The 17,262-nt window shown below is 41.5% G+C and overlaps 1 protein-coding gene across 1 annotated transcript; it reads right to left on the bottom strand.

Moving 5' to 3' along the window:
* Positions 1–7,914: 7,914 nt before the first annotated feature.
* Positions 7,915–17,261, bottom strand: HAUS8 (HAUS augmin like complex subunit 8; the record flags this gene model as incomplete). Its single annotated transcript, XM_006028852.2, has 8 exons — positions 7,915–8,803; positions 9,485–9,626; positions 11,410–11,551; positions 12,648–12,806; positions 13,857–13,931; positions 15,650–15,732; positions 16,234–16,347; positions 17,174–17,261. Coding segments are annotated over 8 exons (945 nt in total), but the record flags the coding sequence as incomplete, so codon positions are not given.
* Position 17,262: the final 1 nt, after the last annotated feature.

The raw sequence follows: 17,262 nt of genomic DNA, 5'->3' as shown, positions 1-17,262 counted from the left end.
AAGTATTTGAAACAACAATAAATTCAGGTTACAAACAGGGTACTGATCATGAATATAAAAAATATATATATATTGAAGAGCCCTTCTCCATCTTGAAATATTGTAGAAAATGACAGGAGATATGATTCTGGCTTTTATGAAAATGAGAAGGCAGGCTAGATATGCACTGTAGAGACTAACTACATAAAATATATATAGACCACAAGCTTTCACAAACCCAAGTTCACTTCATCAGACACTGCATCTATAAGGTGTGTGTCAACCCCGCCTGTCAAAATCAGAAGCAAAATACTGAGCAAGTTGTTGAAATGGGATGTTTTCCACAGGCATGGAGGATGTTTCTTTTGGGGATTTCTGAAGAAAATTCTACTTCTCACAAAAAGTTATTTTAGACTTCTTTTCTCTTGTGTAGTCATATTCATCAGATATTAGAAAAAGTTCCCATTTGACATTAATTTGGTTATACAAGTTTCACATGGTCTGAACTCTGATGTATAGACTGAGAAGTCAATTATTACAAAGTTGGGAACCCCTGACATCTAGACACAGTGAAAATATTCTCTTTTATTCTATTTTACTTGCTTCCTCAATAAATGAAATTTTAGGTCTTGCTCGAGATAGCATTAAACTGCGAGATATGCCTTGCATACTTATTCCAGATTTTTGTTTGAAAGAAACTGGGCGAGTGGCATTTAAGAATATCCTGCAAATTGAATTCTCCATGTTTGTGCTTGCTTTCAAAACCACACAAACATGCAGAAACAATCTAAAATTACTCCTGAGACTTGATCAGGAATGCTCCCATAATCACTGGAAATGTGCTTAATTCGTGTGGCTCAGTGGTTCAATGGACTAATGTGTAGAGCTGTCAGATCCTCTGCTTCTGTGGAACTCTATTCATATCCTGGCATTTGCAGTCAAGCCAGCAGCTTGTTTATCATATTCAGCATGCGTTTCCGGATCTCCAGCAAAGTGGTATTTACTCCAAAAAGGGGGAAACTGCAGTAATCCATTAAGTTCTATTAGCCTAAAATGCAAAAACATCTGCTGGGAGCATGAGCAACAAAAAGGCTCGAGATGTGTAGGGGATCAGCTCCAGGTGCACATGGCACGTAGCAAAATTTGTGCATGGGTAGGGGGAGGGTGAAGACAGGCAGGCCCTGTCTCTTCTCTTGGTTGCAGCTTTTTTGCACTGTACCAGTAACAAGAGAAAGCAGCCCTACCTTGGCATGTAAAAACATTGGCTGAAATCATAAGCAACCTTGCTGGTGATGAGTAGGGGATCAGCTCCAAGTACACATGGAGCAGACAAAAAATTGCAGGGGAAGGGACACACAGGCCCCATTTCTCTTTTTTTGCAGTGGTCTCTTTATGCTGCACCAGCGACAAGGGGAAGCAGTCTTCTCAACCCTATCACAGAGAGCAGAAGGAGATATGGCTAAAATACAGTGCGCTTCAGCCCACAATAAATTTTCGAAAACCGATGTAAGCTCACTATCTGTTTTAAGATGCACCAGAAGCCAGCCAGAGCCCAGAATCTGGGCAACATGAGGGGTTTAGAAGCAATTTTACTTTTCAGTGCCCATGGGCTGTGTCTCATAAGAGACAGGTCAGAATAAGGAGCAGCCTGTTACTATCCATAGGGACAGTCAGTACACTACAGGAAGCCCCGGCACAGATGTTGGAGCTGGGTGGCTAGTATTTTACAGTTGCTTTACATTCTGTTTTTGGAAGAGGAAAAAACCACATTGATCTGGTTAGCAGAATGTTCTATATCTACTGCTTTTGCACATGTTGGACATCTAGATATTAGGGATTTAAAATATGTATGAAAAATCAGACTATAATAGTTCAGCTGTTTACCCAGTAATAAAATACTGGGTAAACAAAGATTTAATAGGGAACAATGAAAGGAACGATGAATAACATCAGTTTCTCAAATTCCCTAAATAACTGAAAATAAAGAAAACTTAGCTCTATTTTTACTTGTTCTTGAGAAAGTCTTCATGATTCTACCCAAATTCAAGGCTTTTGACCTGGATTGAAATGTTAAATGGTTCCAGCAAAAATGTCTTTCACGCTGATATGCAAATGAACCATGCTCATATCCAGAGACTGTAAGCGCTCTGGGGCCAGGATCTTTTTGTTCTTACTCCATGACTGAACAGTGCATAGCAAGCACAAACGGGGTCACAGGGCACCATTACATAAATCATTGGGGGCCAACATTTTTGGCAGACATGCTACAAATTAGCCCCAGACCCTCCCCAAGTCCCATTCCGATCCCCTTTCCCTGCCTGAGCTGCTGCTCTGCTCTGCTTTCTGCCCTGTGCTCCTTGACTGATCTGTTTCTCTGCTTTCTGCCCTACCTGCCACTGTGCTTCCTGTCCCCTCCCTGATGTGCCAAGTGCCACACACATCGGCTGTCACAAGTAGACCAGTTCTGAAATTAATTCACCTTCCACCTGGTGCTCATAGTAACAATAGCTGTTGCTGCCTGTAGCTGTATAGAAGAATTACTGACCCAAAGGATTTGAAAATCCCTAATTCTGAGACACGATGCAAATGCTCTTTTGGGTTACAGAAACAATCCCACTTATCTAACACGAGGGTATAAAGTGTAAAGTGCTATTATGATTACAGTCCATCTGGTGTTTAACAATAAATTAAATAAGAAACATTATTTGTTTCTTATTCTGTAACTACTTCACAGTCAGGGCGGCTAGGATCTGGAACCAACTTCCAAGGGAAGTGGTGCTGGCTCCTACCCTGGGGGTCTTTAAAAAGCGGCTCGATGTCTACCTGGCCGGGTCATTTGAGCCCAGTTTTCTTCCTGCCCAGGCAGGGGGTCGGACTTGAAGATCTACAAGGTGCCTTCTGACCCGACTTCTATGATTCTATGATTTCAGGGAAGCAGGCACATTTCTATGGCATTAGAGATTGTGGGGTATACAATGATGCAACCAAACACCTCTGAGAGAGAACTGCACTTAAATATAAAAATGGTTATGGCACAGAGGTGCCCAACTACTTGTTTTCCATTTTCCAGTGATCTCTGCCCTTTTAAGCACATGGAAGGAATTGTATTTAATTGCACACAAGTATTTTGCATAGGGAATCTTAACTTCAAAAAGATTCAGTGTAGCACTGCATTGAGACATTCATTTAAGAGACAATCCTATCCAGAAGGAATACCCTAAAAGAAAACTGGATCAGTGTGCTCCTAAAAGTAGAATGCGGCCAACTTCACTCTTCTCCATTATTTGCATTTTAAGACTGCTGCTTGCTGGATCAAATTTTGGGTTCACAGGTTCAAAGAGAAGCCAAGATATAAATATACTTTACAAAGCAAACAGAACACCAACGCTTTGGTCTTGTACAGCAATTTTGAGCTGGTGCACTTAGGCCACAGCATGCAACAAAACAAGATAATTGGTTTTCTATACACTCTCAGCTAGGAGCAGCATTTTCACGATCAAAATTCACCTCTGAACCCATGCAATTTTTAATTTTTTTTAACCTTTGATAAGTTTCAGCCTCAAATCTATTTATCTCAAGCCAAAAGATAAAGTTTTTGGTAGCCATGTAATATCATTAGCTCAAAATGAAGATGAACATGACCCTGCAATGCGATGCTGCAGTTAGTAAAGCGACCAAAACGCTGGCTTGCATCCATAGACGCTTCTCAAGCAAATCCCAGGACGTCATTCTCCCCTTGTACTCGGCCTTGGTGAGGCCGCAGCTGGAGTACTGCGTCCAGTTTTGGGCTCCACAATTCAAAAAGGATGTGGAGAAGCTTGAGAGAGTGCAGAGAAGAGCCACGCGCATGATCAGAGGTCAGGGAAGCAGACCCTACGAGGGCCGGCTGAGAGCCCTGGGGCTCTTTAGCCTAGAAAAGCGCAGGCTCAGGGGTGATCTGGTGGCCACCTATAAGTTTATCAGGGGTGACCACCAGTATCTGGGGGAACGTTTGTTCACCAGAGCGCCCCAAGGGATGACGACTAGGTCGAACGGTCAGAAACTACTACAAGACTGTTTCAGGCTGGACATAAGGAAGAATTTCTTTCCTGTCCGAGCCCCCAAGGTCTGGAACAGCCTGCCGCCGGAGGTGGTTCAAGCGCCTACATTGAACACCTTCAAGAGCAAACTGGATGCTTATCTTGCTGGGATCCTATGACCCCAGCTGACTTCCTGCCCTTTGGGCAGGGGGCTGGACTCGATCTTCCGAGGTCCCTTCCAGCCCTGATGTCTATGACATCTATGAAATATTATTTTCAAACTCTCTCAAGATTCACTTCTTCCATAAAATCCCAAAACATCAATATAGCTACCTTCTCCTCACCTCATTTTGAAAGAAAAAAAAAGTTAGATCATTCCTTTCTAGGTTTCAAACAAAATCATGGATCTGGGACGGCTGTGCTTATAAAATCCTACTCCTGCATACCACTCTCTTAAATTTCCTGCTAGTTCTATTTATTCCCTTTTAGACTTGGAAGGGTTAATAGCACAAGATTTTCAGGACAAACTGTTTCCTTTATCTCCCATGCCAGCAACAACCCCCTTTTGAAATATGACCCTCTGCTTTTAATCTGTCTCGCTGCTTTTGAGTATCAGGTTTGGAGCTCTGTGTTTTCATGCTGGGAATCAAATCACAGCAATTTAGCTGACCTAGATTAAACATAATGGTCTAACTAGATGTATTTATGCAATAAAGTAATCACATTCTATTCCCTGTTGAAAAGTGACATATCGCATAATGGCATAGACCTGAAGAGCTATGCAGGATAAGCTTCCTCAGTCTGATTCTGAACACAGAGGTAGGCCCTCACCCGTTCTAGACTGATTTTCTCCAATGCAGCTAGCCCCCATTCCTTGAATGAATGCTTGTTACATTTCCTGTTGACAAAACAAGTTAAGAGCCTTATTTAGCCTGTCTAAAAGTACCTGCTGGTAGAACTGTGTGTTCTCTTTTCTCATTCACTGTACAGTCTGGATTTGAGGGACAAAAATGTTTTTGTAAAGCCTAATTCAAAGCAGAACTGTGCTACTACCTATAGGATAGCGACCACCCCAACCACCAGAGCTGTTTCTCAGAAAGATAAGAATTGATTAAACTAGATCAGAACAGCGGTATCCTCTGAGCATCCTTTCATAAGAGTCTTCTTCAAAGTTTGCTTCCTAACTAACTCTCCCAACCTCTGATACTGCAAAGAATAGGAGCCTTTACCTAGCACGTACTGAAACCACTGTATATAATTAAGCTTGTTAAGAAAAGTTTCCATCTGAACAGTACGGCTTTGAATCACTGACATGTATGTGGGTACATTTCCACTTAGAAGGCATCATCCAGGAGGTTGACCCAGTCTCCAGCTAGTCAAAGGCCATGATGAACTAGCATGTAAATGCATGATCACAAATCTTTTTGTAAATCTTCAAAGTCTGTTGTGGAAATTAAGTTACTATGATGTATCAGCTAAAATTTAACGAAGGCTCACGATTAATTTAAATTTGAACACAGCCTTTCAAAGAAAACAGAAAACACTTGACTGAGCAAACAAAACTAATTCCATAAATCCCTTGAATGACCAACCAAACAGACGAATAATTCATACTAGCCTCTTGTTTTTCCTAGGGTTACATATCAGTTCTGTTAAATTATTAGTTGCATCTTTTCTAGGCTCACTGAACCCACAAAATTGTGAAATCTAAAAATGATTTTTTCCCAAGCAAGGTTTAAAAGAGATCTCTAACTCTGAAGGAAAGTTAGTGCTTTACAGACTTGTTTGTGGTGAGCAGCAGTGAAGGGCACAAGGAAATATGAATGGCAATTACCCTAACCTTGGAAAAAACAAATGTTAAACCAATAGCTACATTACATAGGAACTTGACAATTCAAATCTCCACCCATACAAAAAACCAGAAGCAGTTATTTAGCCAATGGCCCTGCAAACTTGTGGCCACACACTGGACCCAGATAGTTATCAAAGTTCCCCATCCAGTGGTTGGATGTTGCAGGTACATCCTTCAACATTTCTGCAGATGAGAATCAAAGATCCTCTTGCGAGTTACAGGCATCAGTACTGAAATGATCCAGACTGCAGCCACCCAAAAACTGGTCTACTGAGAGCAGTATGAGGCATCTCACAACTGAGAGCTGTTCATTGTTCAACAAAAATTGTAGGATGTTGAAGTGGTACCAAATTAAGAGTCTGAAGTGCTTCCACTACAGGAATTCCTTGAAGTAATGAGAAGATGCCAGAGAGTTATTCTTTCATTAAAATTATAAACAAGAACACTTTCAGTGGCTTTTATACGTTGACTTTCCATCTAGTACATAATGCATTGCATTTGTCTAGTCAATAGGTGTATAGAATATGTTACCAAAATACTCCCCCCCCCCCAACCAAAACCATACTTCTACTGCCTACCAACTTGCTATTTAAAAAAAATGGAGTGCTGAAGTGCAGAACAAGCGTTCAAAGAAGTTAACAACTTGACTCCCTTTTTTGGTGACCACAGTTAGTTGTGTTGCACATAATCAGATTTGCTCCCATCCAACTTCCTTCAAATTTTACTACCCATATCCAGCAATCCCCACCACTTTGGGCATTTCCTCTTGTTAAACCAAATAAGAAAGGGATCAACAGATTTCCTGTTATTCCTTCCGACTTCAAGCTGAACCTGGAACTCTTTACTAATCCAATCTTTCCCAACTGGGCCAACTGCTACAGGGACAGGTCCAACTCCGGCCCTTTCACAGAAAGAATGATGTTCTGTCCACAGGTACTACTGCTGTGATATAAACCCAGCACAATCAGACGCACGGGTGAAAATCTAAAGTTGGTTAATTAGTCAACCCATTTCTGATTATGAGACTTCAACAAGAGGAAAACTACCCCATCTCTGGTCGTGGTGACTGACATTCCTCAAATGTTCCTCTAAGGCGTTTGGACTGTTAGAAAGAGAATATAGACTAACTAGACAGTTTAGTGTTGGATTAGAAAGCAGTCCGTACTAAAAGTAACTGCATCATTGCAGTGTCTTTATATTTTACTTGACTTGAAGCTTAGAACAGAGAATATTGCATATGGTAGATAAACAGCAAAAAGAATGAGCTCCCTGTACCTGGACACAGCACACTTCTACCCAGATATTTCCTATGGCCCTGCTTCCCTATCTGTCCCTACACGCAGGATTACAGGCAAAGGAGACAGTCACTGGTACCAACCATAACGTGGGTTAAAGACAGGTGCTCAATTAAGACAACAGGGTAGGGCAATGAGCAGCACACATCAGGCTCCTGAACATCTGTCCCTAGGGTTTCAGGCCATGCAGTTAGTCCCAGCCTGCTTGGAAGGGCAGAAGGGCTTTTGCAAATGGCAGTTCACTGCAGCAGGGTTTCTGAAAGTGGGTCCTAGAACAGGTCTCACTAATTTTTCAAGAGTTCTAGCTCTTGCTGGCAACTGAAAACTGTATGCCTCAGTGCCAGTTAGAGCTGTCCAGAGGGCTGCAGATTGCTACTGCCTTCCCCCAAGTAGCTGGACTCACTGCAGTTTTTATTAACTTGATATAACAGTGCCCAGTGTGCACTCATGGTCTCTTGGCCAGTCCCTATGGTACAGGTTGTGCCTACCAAAAAGAGCTGAACAAAGACAATGTTAGACACTGCTTCTGAACTAGCTTTCAGAGGCTGGACTTCCCATACAGGGCATATGAAGTACCTTGCTTCAGTTACAGAACATTTGTAGACAGCAGAGATAGAGGGAGATAGGACATTATTAAAAAAAGTTCAAACATTTTAAATTTATTTTAGGTTTGGGGAATTCATCCACCAGCCTACACAAGGCTCTAGCAGAAATGGAGAAACCTTACATGATAAGCCCAAGACATTCATACAGACTACCAGGAACAGTGTAGTGCAAAGAAGTCTTTATTTGTAAAATATATCTCATCTTCTTCAAAACAGAACTTGTTAACCAAATACAAGTGTTTGTACAGATTTTAATCATGTGTATGACTTTATTGCTACAGACAATCAGTTCCTCCTGTTCCAACCTTTTTTAATTTAGGTGATGACAGAAATTGCCACTTCTACGGACTTTTCTTTTTCTCGTTGAAGTAAGAGGATGATGATACTTCTTGCTGTAGCTCCTTATGGAGCGACCAGTGCTCATAGTATAATCATGGCATTAGTCAGCAGGAGAGATACCCAACAACAGTGCAACACTTCCATCCACATTTGGTCCCACAGGTGCCATCACATCAAATGGAAGCTAAGCTCAGCTGTTTGGGAACAGATTTAAGCCAGCAACAGCTAAAATTGTGCACAAGGAGTCAAAATAGAAGAGCAAAACAAAGGATATGCAGGCTGCATTTGACCAAAACAGCATTCGGAATTTACAACATATTTCAAAGATTCTAAAGCCAGCTACTGATAAGAAAGCTTCTTTAAGGGTTGCGGAGCTTAGTTAGGAATTTCGATCTAAAAATCAAAGACAACCTTGCAAGGTAGCATAAGACAATAAATACTCCACATTCTATACTAGTTTAGTTGTATGTACTGTAACTCTCACCTTCGCATGACTGAGGAAATGCACTCACATCAGATGCTCAAACAAGCAGAAAAGTGCTAAGGCCAGGCTGCTCACATTGATTTTGTCACTAACCAGGGAACTCGCAAGCTTGGTCAAAATACCAGCGTTTCATGGTTTCTATGCCGTAGGTCTCTTCACACTCTTTCTGATTACGCAGAGACACTTCTTTACTAACTTCAAACGACAGGTCCTGCACTTGGATGAAACTCCTGTAAACAAATTGTACATACTAAAGCAATGAATGCAGAAAATTATATTTCTCCAACTCAGCAGAAGACGACCTATACATGGAGAACCACACTTTGTACTGTAAGATTCATCCAACAGTAAGGGAAAGAAGTGGGTCCAAGTTCTTTGCACCTCCCTAGCAATGCTGCGTGATGCACAAGAGGGGTAAAGTAGGTTACTTCAGCCCTCTCTGCAAATCTACATGGAAGAACAAGCATGCAAAAGCCTGGTTTCTCCATGTTTCTGGTCTTGGAGACCTTACACCTCACATTCCTGGTAACTGCCATTGTCCTGGCCTTTAGTAATGTTACTAGTGCTGTTACACCTTGTTCATATATTTGGTGGAAGAATTAGAGGATGTGATCTTGCTGGCCTTTTCAGAAAAAAAGGCTTTCCCTCATTATCATACATGTGATTGCCCTCAGAAAATGTATCCATAAAAAGTTTCCTGCCCTAAAAGAGAGGGGAAGAAATTGAGCCGCTTGACCTTATTCCTGGTTATTTACAAGCAGAAGCAGAAGACCAAACCCTAGGTGCATTTACTGCTTCATGTACTGATAACCTTAAGTTATAAGACCTACAGATTTTCCAGCTGAATGCTGCCAAGATTCCAAAACTCATTATAAAACTGGGGAATCTTTTTAGTTAGCTTATCAACGTACCTTTGAAGCTCTTCATCCATTTTCAGAGACAATTCCTTAAGCTCTTTCAGTAGGCTGAATGCCTTTGAATTTTCTTCCGAGTAGTCAGTTACAACTTCGGCCAAAAGATTTTGCGTGATGGCTAAATGCTTTTGTAATTCATCTACAAAAGTGAAAAGTCACAGTCATTATGATGCTGTGCTTACATGTTGATATCCCGTTTAAAAAAGCCAACAGAAACTCAGTACCAACAACACAGGGGGGCTCCAAACAAACAAGGAAACTGAACAAAAAAAAATTATTTGAACATTAGAGCATGATATGTATACCATCACAAGCACAACAAAAGCACCCGTGGCGAAGACCAGGACCAATGCTTACAAACTCCTGGCAGGCCGCTCCAGGCTTAATACCAGGAAAAACTCCTTCACAGTCAGGGTGTCCAGACCATGGAATAAATTCCCTCCAGAGGTGGTGCAGTCACCTACCCTGGAGGTTTTCAAGAGGAGAATGGACAGTCACCTTGCTGGGGTCACTTGACCCCATGTGTCTTCCTGCCTAAAGCGGGGGGCCTGGACCCAATGATCTGCAAGGTCCCTTCCAGCCCCTAACAATCTACAAATCTATTAATCTACGAAAATAATTCTCCTGTGAAAACAAAATTGTTTTGGCTTGAAGATTAATCACAGCAGGGGACAGTCAGATATGAAATAAGTTTTTATTTGAAAAATTAAACTTTGCAGGCGTGAAAGTGAAAGATTTGGATACTAAAAAGTCTACAGCTAGTTGCATATGTTGCTATTGGCAACAGTATTATGTTATCAATAAACCCAGAAAAGCAAGTTATATTTGTTCATTCCAAAATCTGTCATGCAAGAGTTTAAGTTCATTTACCTTTTCTTATCTTGTGTTAAACTGTGAGTAAGATTAGTACTCATGAAATTAAGGAACCAGTACTATTATTTTGGACCAGCATGAACATATAAAAAGCAGACTCTTAAAAAATCCTGCCAAAGCACTTCAGTCCTGATGTGGAACATTTCCTTTCTAAGCCAGTCTATATCAGGTCTCAAACTGAGGCAGCATAATACTTTTATCGTTGAGAAAAGAGTAGCAATTTTATCCCATGTTGCAAGTGTCGTGTTAAGCCTCACACAAGTCCACTGGGAGCTAAAATCTGAAGCAGGTTTTTAAGATTTTTTTTGTAATTACTTTTGAGAGATTAGGAACTTAAAGCACTATTTAGTTTACTTAATTTAACAGAAAAAGACAATATTTGAACCCTCTAAAATCCAATTTCAGAAACAGGCTATGCTCTCTTGAATTACTGAACTGTCCTTTATGCAGAGCTAACAAAGAAGCTAACTAGAAATACAGCAATTTATCATGACATGAATTATTTTGATGCCTAGACATGAGCCAAACAATGAAAAATTCAAGAAGTTCCTTGAATAAACTTATAGTATGAAAGACATTGCAGCATTCTTATTTTTGAAAAGCATTTAAGACTTCCTTATAGCTTCAGCAAAGCAGAAAGATGACAAATAAGTAAATAAGTTTCTGGAAAGAAAACAAAGCTTAATTGTGACAAACTACAAGAACCAGAACTTCTTGATAATTCTTTGAAAGAATGAAGTGGGGACAGACGGACACACCAAACAATGAAGTTTGTTTCCAGGAGAGAGAAACTAAGGGGGTCTAAAAGCAATGAAGTAGAATCTCTTTTTATCTAAACAGAATAAGTTAGGAAGCTACTGCATATTAATTAAAACAGAGATAGTTGGTAGCCCCAGTAAAACCTGGGACAACTACAGGGGTGACAAACTCAGGGGCAAAGGACAAAAGCAACTAACTGCATGAATTTAACATAAGACAACTTAAGTGTCTACTACAGAAGTACACAGGTAGTCCAATATACCGAAAAACAAATTTGCTAGTTTTCATACCCAAATATTTGTATCTATTCCCTTCCACATAAATATTCCTCACAGGCAGCTCATGTCTAGTGGCATCCAGGGCCGTGGCAAAGATTTTAAAGTCCTCTGCAAAATGTTGACAGACAGCAGCAAGAGGAGCAAGTACTTCATTCTGAAAACAAAAGGTACACACAAGTCAGCACTTCAACGCAAAGAAACACTCTCCATGTGCTTCCTTATCTGGCTTGCCTTAAAGGATGAAACGTATTGCTGTCTTTTTCTGGTTTCCTTTTCTTTTAATAATGAAACAAAAAAAACCCAAACCAACAAGAAAACAAACAAAAATATACCCAATCAACTGGAAAGCACTCTGAAAGAACTCAGCAAATTCTATGGTGCCCATTCATATCCCCCATTTAATACGTTCTCCTCTCCTGTTGGAATATCCTTGTTTAGAAGTACTTCCTAAGTGGCAAACAAAATATTTTTTGCTCTTTAATTTCAACTAATAGCATCTCTTTCTAGTAAGGAGAGATCTTTGTGGTTTACCATTTCAGTTTTTGCAATATTAAGAAAAGCCAGCATAAGGACTTCACTTTAGATTTTAGAATGAACAGCACTGGTAAGACAAATCATTTAGTACAACAAAGCTAATGGAGAAGGCTGGACAAGAAGCTGAAACTCAGTTTACCAAGATCTCTGTTTAGCACCTCTTCCTATTGAAAGCATACTTCCCGTACTGCCAGTGCCAAGCTGGAACTCCTACTTTCTCTTTCAGCATTTCAGTATCCAGTGGGATGTCAACCCAATGCCCCAAAAGAAGACAGGCCACGGAGACAAACAACTGGCCCAGCCCAGGAGGCTATCGGTGTCCCCTTGTAGCCTTCATACCTGAGTTTCAGCACACATTCTAGATTGTGCTACAGGAAACAGCATCCGAGGATGATGTTCATACAGTTTTAAACTACTTACATGTATGACAGACTGTAGGCTACTCTGGGGACCAGTGCACCAATACTCTCCCCAACAGGAATTCTGACTCCTCTTTTGCCCTCTAAACCACGGGCCACAAGAGGTGACAGAAACATTCTACCTCTTTTACCATTACTGGAGAAACATGAAGTGTCACAAAAGAAATCAGAATCGGATTTTTTTTTGTTTGAGGTACAGAACACCCTACACACCTAGAGGCAGATAACCGTCTCAGGAATGTGTCTTGTTGGAGTACCTGTAAACTGCCAGGGAATCACAAAGTATAACTGTCTTACCTGTTTATCTAGTATTTCATCAAGCTGCTGCTCTCTCTCCTTAAGCAGGAGCTTACGTTTCAATTCATACAGTTCTTTCTGCTGTCTTTTCTTTTCTTCACACAATCTTATTAGGTTTCTTTCAGCTTTCTCCTCCAACTGGGCAAGATTTTTCTCTATCTATTAAATCCAATAATGTGTTTATAACAAATATTTAAACTATTAAGTGCTTTTAAAATGTTTTGGAACATGGACCTTAGACAAATGCAAATTAACCCATGTGGAGCAAGTTCTTGGTATGCTACATTTACAAAAATAAAAATGTTACTGCATCTTGCAAATAAATTTTCTTGCTAACAGCCACCTCTATGCTCACTAAAGCTGCTTGAAGTCAGATGGACTGTAGACAGTAAATGGCAAACTCAGGAATTTGTCAGGGCCTACAGACCAAGTATGAAGTTGGAATTTGCGGATGAGAGAAGCCGCAAATGTTGCTTCACCCCTCTGATGAGTTCCATTTTCTACTTGACTCTAAATTGGCATGCTCTATTTTCTGCATCACATCAAGTACATCAGTGGTGGCCAACCCACACCTCATGCCACAAGTGGTACAGACAGCTGGTGCATTTGTCATGAGAGGTCTGGGCCCCGACTTAAAGGGGGTGACAGCAGCAGCTGATTATTACTGGCACTATCTCATACTTTGTATTTAATTTATATGCTTGCCAAAAGGGTTTGGCCACCACTGACTTAGGTCATTAGGTCCCTGAACAACTTAGACTATACTAGTCTCTTAACTCACCATTTTGTCACTCTACTCCATCCATGCTAAAAACTGTACCACACCCTTCATCTGCTTTGCCAACTGGGACAGCTTTTATGTAAACCTGTATCCCTGGGTATCTTGTGCTTAACTACACAAAGTTCTCCCCAAAACACATTTTGAGGCTTAAATCCTTACCATCCTTCTCAAAATAATATTAACTCTTTCCCCATCAAGCTGTGAATGTCACTACTCTCAACTGCATAATCATATTGCCAAATCATTTGTCCTCCCATCCTAGCATGTTACCCTTTGTCTGTAAGTAGTCCTAATCTAAACTGTAATCTGAAATTTCTGAAGAGAATCCAAGAATTCAACAGAAGTATAGACCTAGTTTTCAAAGAACAGAAAAAAATTACACCATTTGCCATGCTCTTTGTAGAACTGAAACCCACTACCTGACTTACCCTTATCCGTGAGTAAGTTAACAGCAGGGCCTGAGATTCCTGCATCCTAATCGCATCATCAGGATCAGAGAGTTTCTTAAGGAAATGAAATATTTAATCAATGGTAGCACATTTTTAGAAATGAATATAAACATCTCTAATAAGGACTGCCATGCTGGGTCAGATCAAAGATTTACCTGGCCCAGTATCCTGTATACAAAAATAACAATTAGTAGATGTTTTAGAGAAAAAAAGTATAAGAAAGGGGCCATGCGTAGGGCAATCCAAGCTCTACCACACCCTCCCAGTTACCATGTCATAGGTTTAAGCAGGGGCAACGCATGGGGGGTGCACGCGAGTACACGTGCACCCCCTCAGTGTGGTGGTGCACCCCCTATACCTCCTGTGGGCAGTCGCTGCTCGCCACCCCCCCACCGCTGACAGTATCTGTAGGAACTCTGCGCTTACCGCTGCCGTGCTCCCACTGCTGCTGTGCCCCACCCCCCCGCCCGATGCCGAGGGCACGCGTCGTTCATGGGTTTAGGGATATTTTGAACCTGAGATAGCATTCCCCACTGTTGTAGACCCTCCAGAGAGCTAATACTCCATAAAATATACGTCTAATCCCTTTTTAACTTGGTTATAATACTAGCCTCTACCGTGCCCTAAGGCAACAAGCTGTACAAGTTAACTGTACTGCAAAAACCAAGGAAAGGAAGTAGTTTGCATACAACTGCTACCCGATTAATTTGACAGAATGTCCCCTAGCTCTTGTACAAAGACACAGCGGATAATTGTACAATATTCACTTGCCCGACGATTTATGATTTTACAGTCCTCTGTCATATTCCTGCTCCCCTCAATCACCTCTTTTCCAAGCAGAAGTGTCCTAGTGTTTTCAGTCTTCTTCTATATAACAGGCTAATCTCAGCCTCAAGTGGATGATAGTACAGGAGACCCTTGCCATGTGCGAGGGATACATTCTAGAGATCCCTGCAAATGGGGAAATCCGCAAATATGTCATCTGAGTTCATGAACAGCATGTACCCCCCAGCAGTAGGGGGGGGGGGGGGGGGGCCGGGGCATGGCTGTGCTGGTGGCGGCATGACGGAAGCAAGCACAGAGCTCCTGCAGACGCTGCTGGCACAATCTGCTCCGCACACACCACAGCCCATAAAACTGACGCCCGCTGCAGTAGTTCGTGATACTGCCCCCACACTGTCACTGGCCTGCCATCCCAGCCCTGGCAGATGGGCCAGAGTGCCTGGGCAGCAGGGCCAGGTCCAGCAGTAGCGGTGACACTGGCAGTAGCAGCCAGAAGAAACCACTGCTGTTGGGAAGCGGAGTCTGGCTGCTGCACTGCCCCAGCTCTGCTGTGCATCCAGGGGCAGCACAACTAGCCACATGTGCCACGGCTTGAGCTGCTTCCCCCTGGGCCAGGTGGGGCCAAGGGACCTGTTGTGGGCTGGATAAAATTCCTTGGTGGGCTGGATCCAGCCCATGGCCTGTATTTTGCCTACCCCTGGTCCAAAGGCATTAGAGCAGGTCTTTAACTCATACTATATTAACTGCTTTGCTGAAGACAGGTCAGTTGTATTGATCTTCTTGGAATCTAAAGGGAGCATATTTTTAACACCTTTTCCAATTAATCCTGCGTACTACTAACATCATACAACAGAAGAACTTGTTACCACACAGCTCATGCCTGCACAGCTTTTAGTTTTCTCTGAAAGTCTTAACCTACGCTATCAAATTCAACAATCAAGCAAACAGCCCTGTAAATGGGGCTATGAACACTAAACAATATCACTTACTAGGTTTTGCTCCTTTTTCCGTGTCCTTGGATCCACTCCACAGATGGACTTTGAAGTAGAAGTCTTTCTGACAAGGCATTTGTCTAAATCACAAGGGGTGGGGGGAGAAAGAGAGAAAGACAGACAGTCAATGCGATTTTATTCACTGTAAATAAAGTACTTTCTTTGATTGTTTTTAGCGTTTACTTGACATGGTTGTGGCAGCTTTTCAAGTCTACTGTAAATTTAGATGCCTGACTTCATAGATACCTCAAGGTCCAATTTTCAAAAGGCTGAGAACCCAAGATCCATTTAGTTATTTAAAAGGAAAGGATTTTTAGTTCCCAATACCTCTAAAGACCTGGGCCTTAAAGACAAAAACGCAGGGCAGCAAAACAACTAGACGTCACCTTTAAATATTTAACCCGAAACCTCTATTTGATTGGGGGGTGGGGGAGAAATCACAGAAGAAGAAAACAACAATACTTACCATAAGATCTTCAAAGAATCTTCAGATGAAGAATGCTAAGCATCATCATCATATGAAACCGTGTGGTTTTTGATTTAAGCAACATTATTAAAAGAAAAACAAATCTGAAGCTTACCATTAATAGCAGAGAGATCAAGTTCAGGCCGAACAATTTTATGGCCTTCCAACAAAGTTGACTGCAAGTCATCTTTTTCCAAGCCGCTATGGTTTAATGCTCCAGACGCAATGCCTGTTAAGAAAAAAAAGAGTATCTCTTTAGTGTGGAAAACACACAAAGAAGTCCTTTAAAAAACAAGTGAACAAATATTTGTACAGAAGTTTATTTTTTAACCCCCAGTAGTCTCAAGTGGACTTTGCCATTTTTAACTGCAGAAGTCCCACTCAGGTTTGAATTAAACAATGATGCTGGATTCTCCTTGTAGCTTTGTATAATGAAGGCACATTATGCTCTATTTAACATAAGAAGTATTGCATTACACATTCATTTTGTTATGCAAACCCTGGTATTATATCCAGTGCACAGAGCAGCCTTCCACAAACAAGACTCGGAGATGCCGTGCTGTGGAGTATGCGTGTGGCAACTCATTTCTGGATGTGTACTTATAAAGCTAACCCACGCTATAAAATTACGCCAACTTGGGCTTACCTGCATTGGTAAAGGAAAAACTACTTAAAAAGTAGCAGTCTAGTGCACTTAAAGAGGGCTTCATAACTGTAGCTACGTTCATCATTTTAACTGACAGCAAGTTAAAAACATTATACAGTATCTCTGAGCGAGAGCACCAGGAAAGGGTTTCATGCTCTTACAACTCATATACGCCAACGTAACCATTAACTATTTCTTAAGTCCCCTTATACATATTTTCTTCCTAATCAGTCTAAAAGATAAAGGAGAATGTTTCCATGCCATCATTTCAGTGTCCATGCCACTTTTCCAGGGCTGCAGACTACCCGTCTGATTCCTGAGCGTGCAGGAAGGGTTGTGAAAGCTGCGCAGTACCAGGAGCTGGGACCGCCCGTGAACACTGCTCTGCATCGCTTCTGCCAACACGTACCTGTGGCCGCCTTGCATTTCTGCAGCAGGAGGGATCTTCCCGCTACAGGTCCTTCCTTTTCAGAGCCTTTCCCTGCAGAAGTCGTGGAG

The sequence above is a fragment of the Alligator sinensis genome, unplaced genomic scaffold (assembly GCF_000455745.1).
Source record: "Alligator sinensis unplaced genomic scaffold, ASM45574v1 scaffold1354_1, whole genome shotgun sequence".
In the NCBI taxonomy this organism is placed as follows: Eukaryota; Metazoa; Chordata; order Crocodylia; family Alligatoridae; genus Alligator; species Alligator sinensis.
Note: the sequence above shows the minus strand (reverse complement) of the source record. Positions and strands in the feature narration are given on the sequence as shown.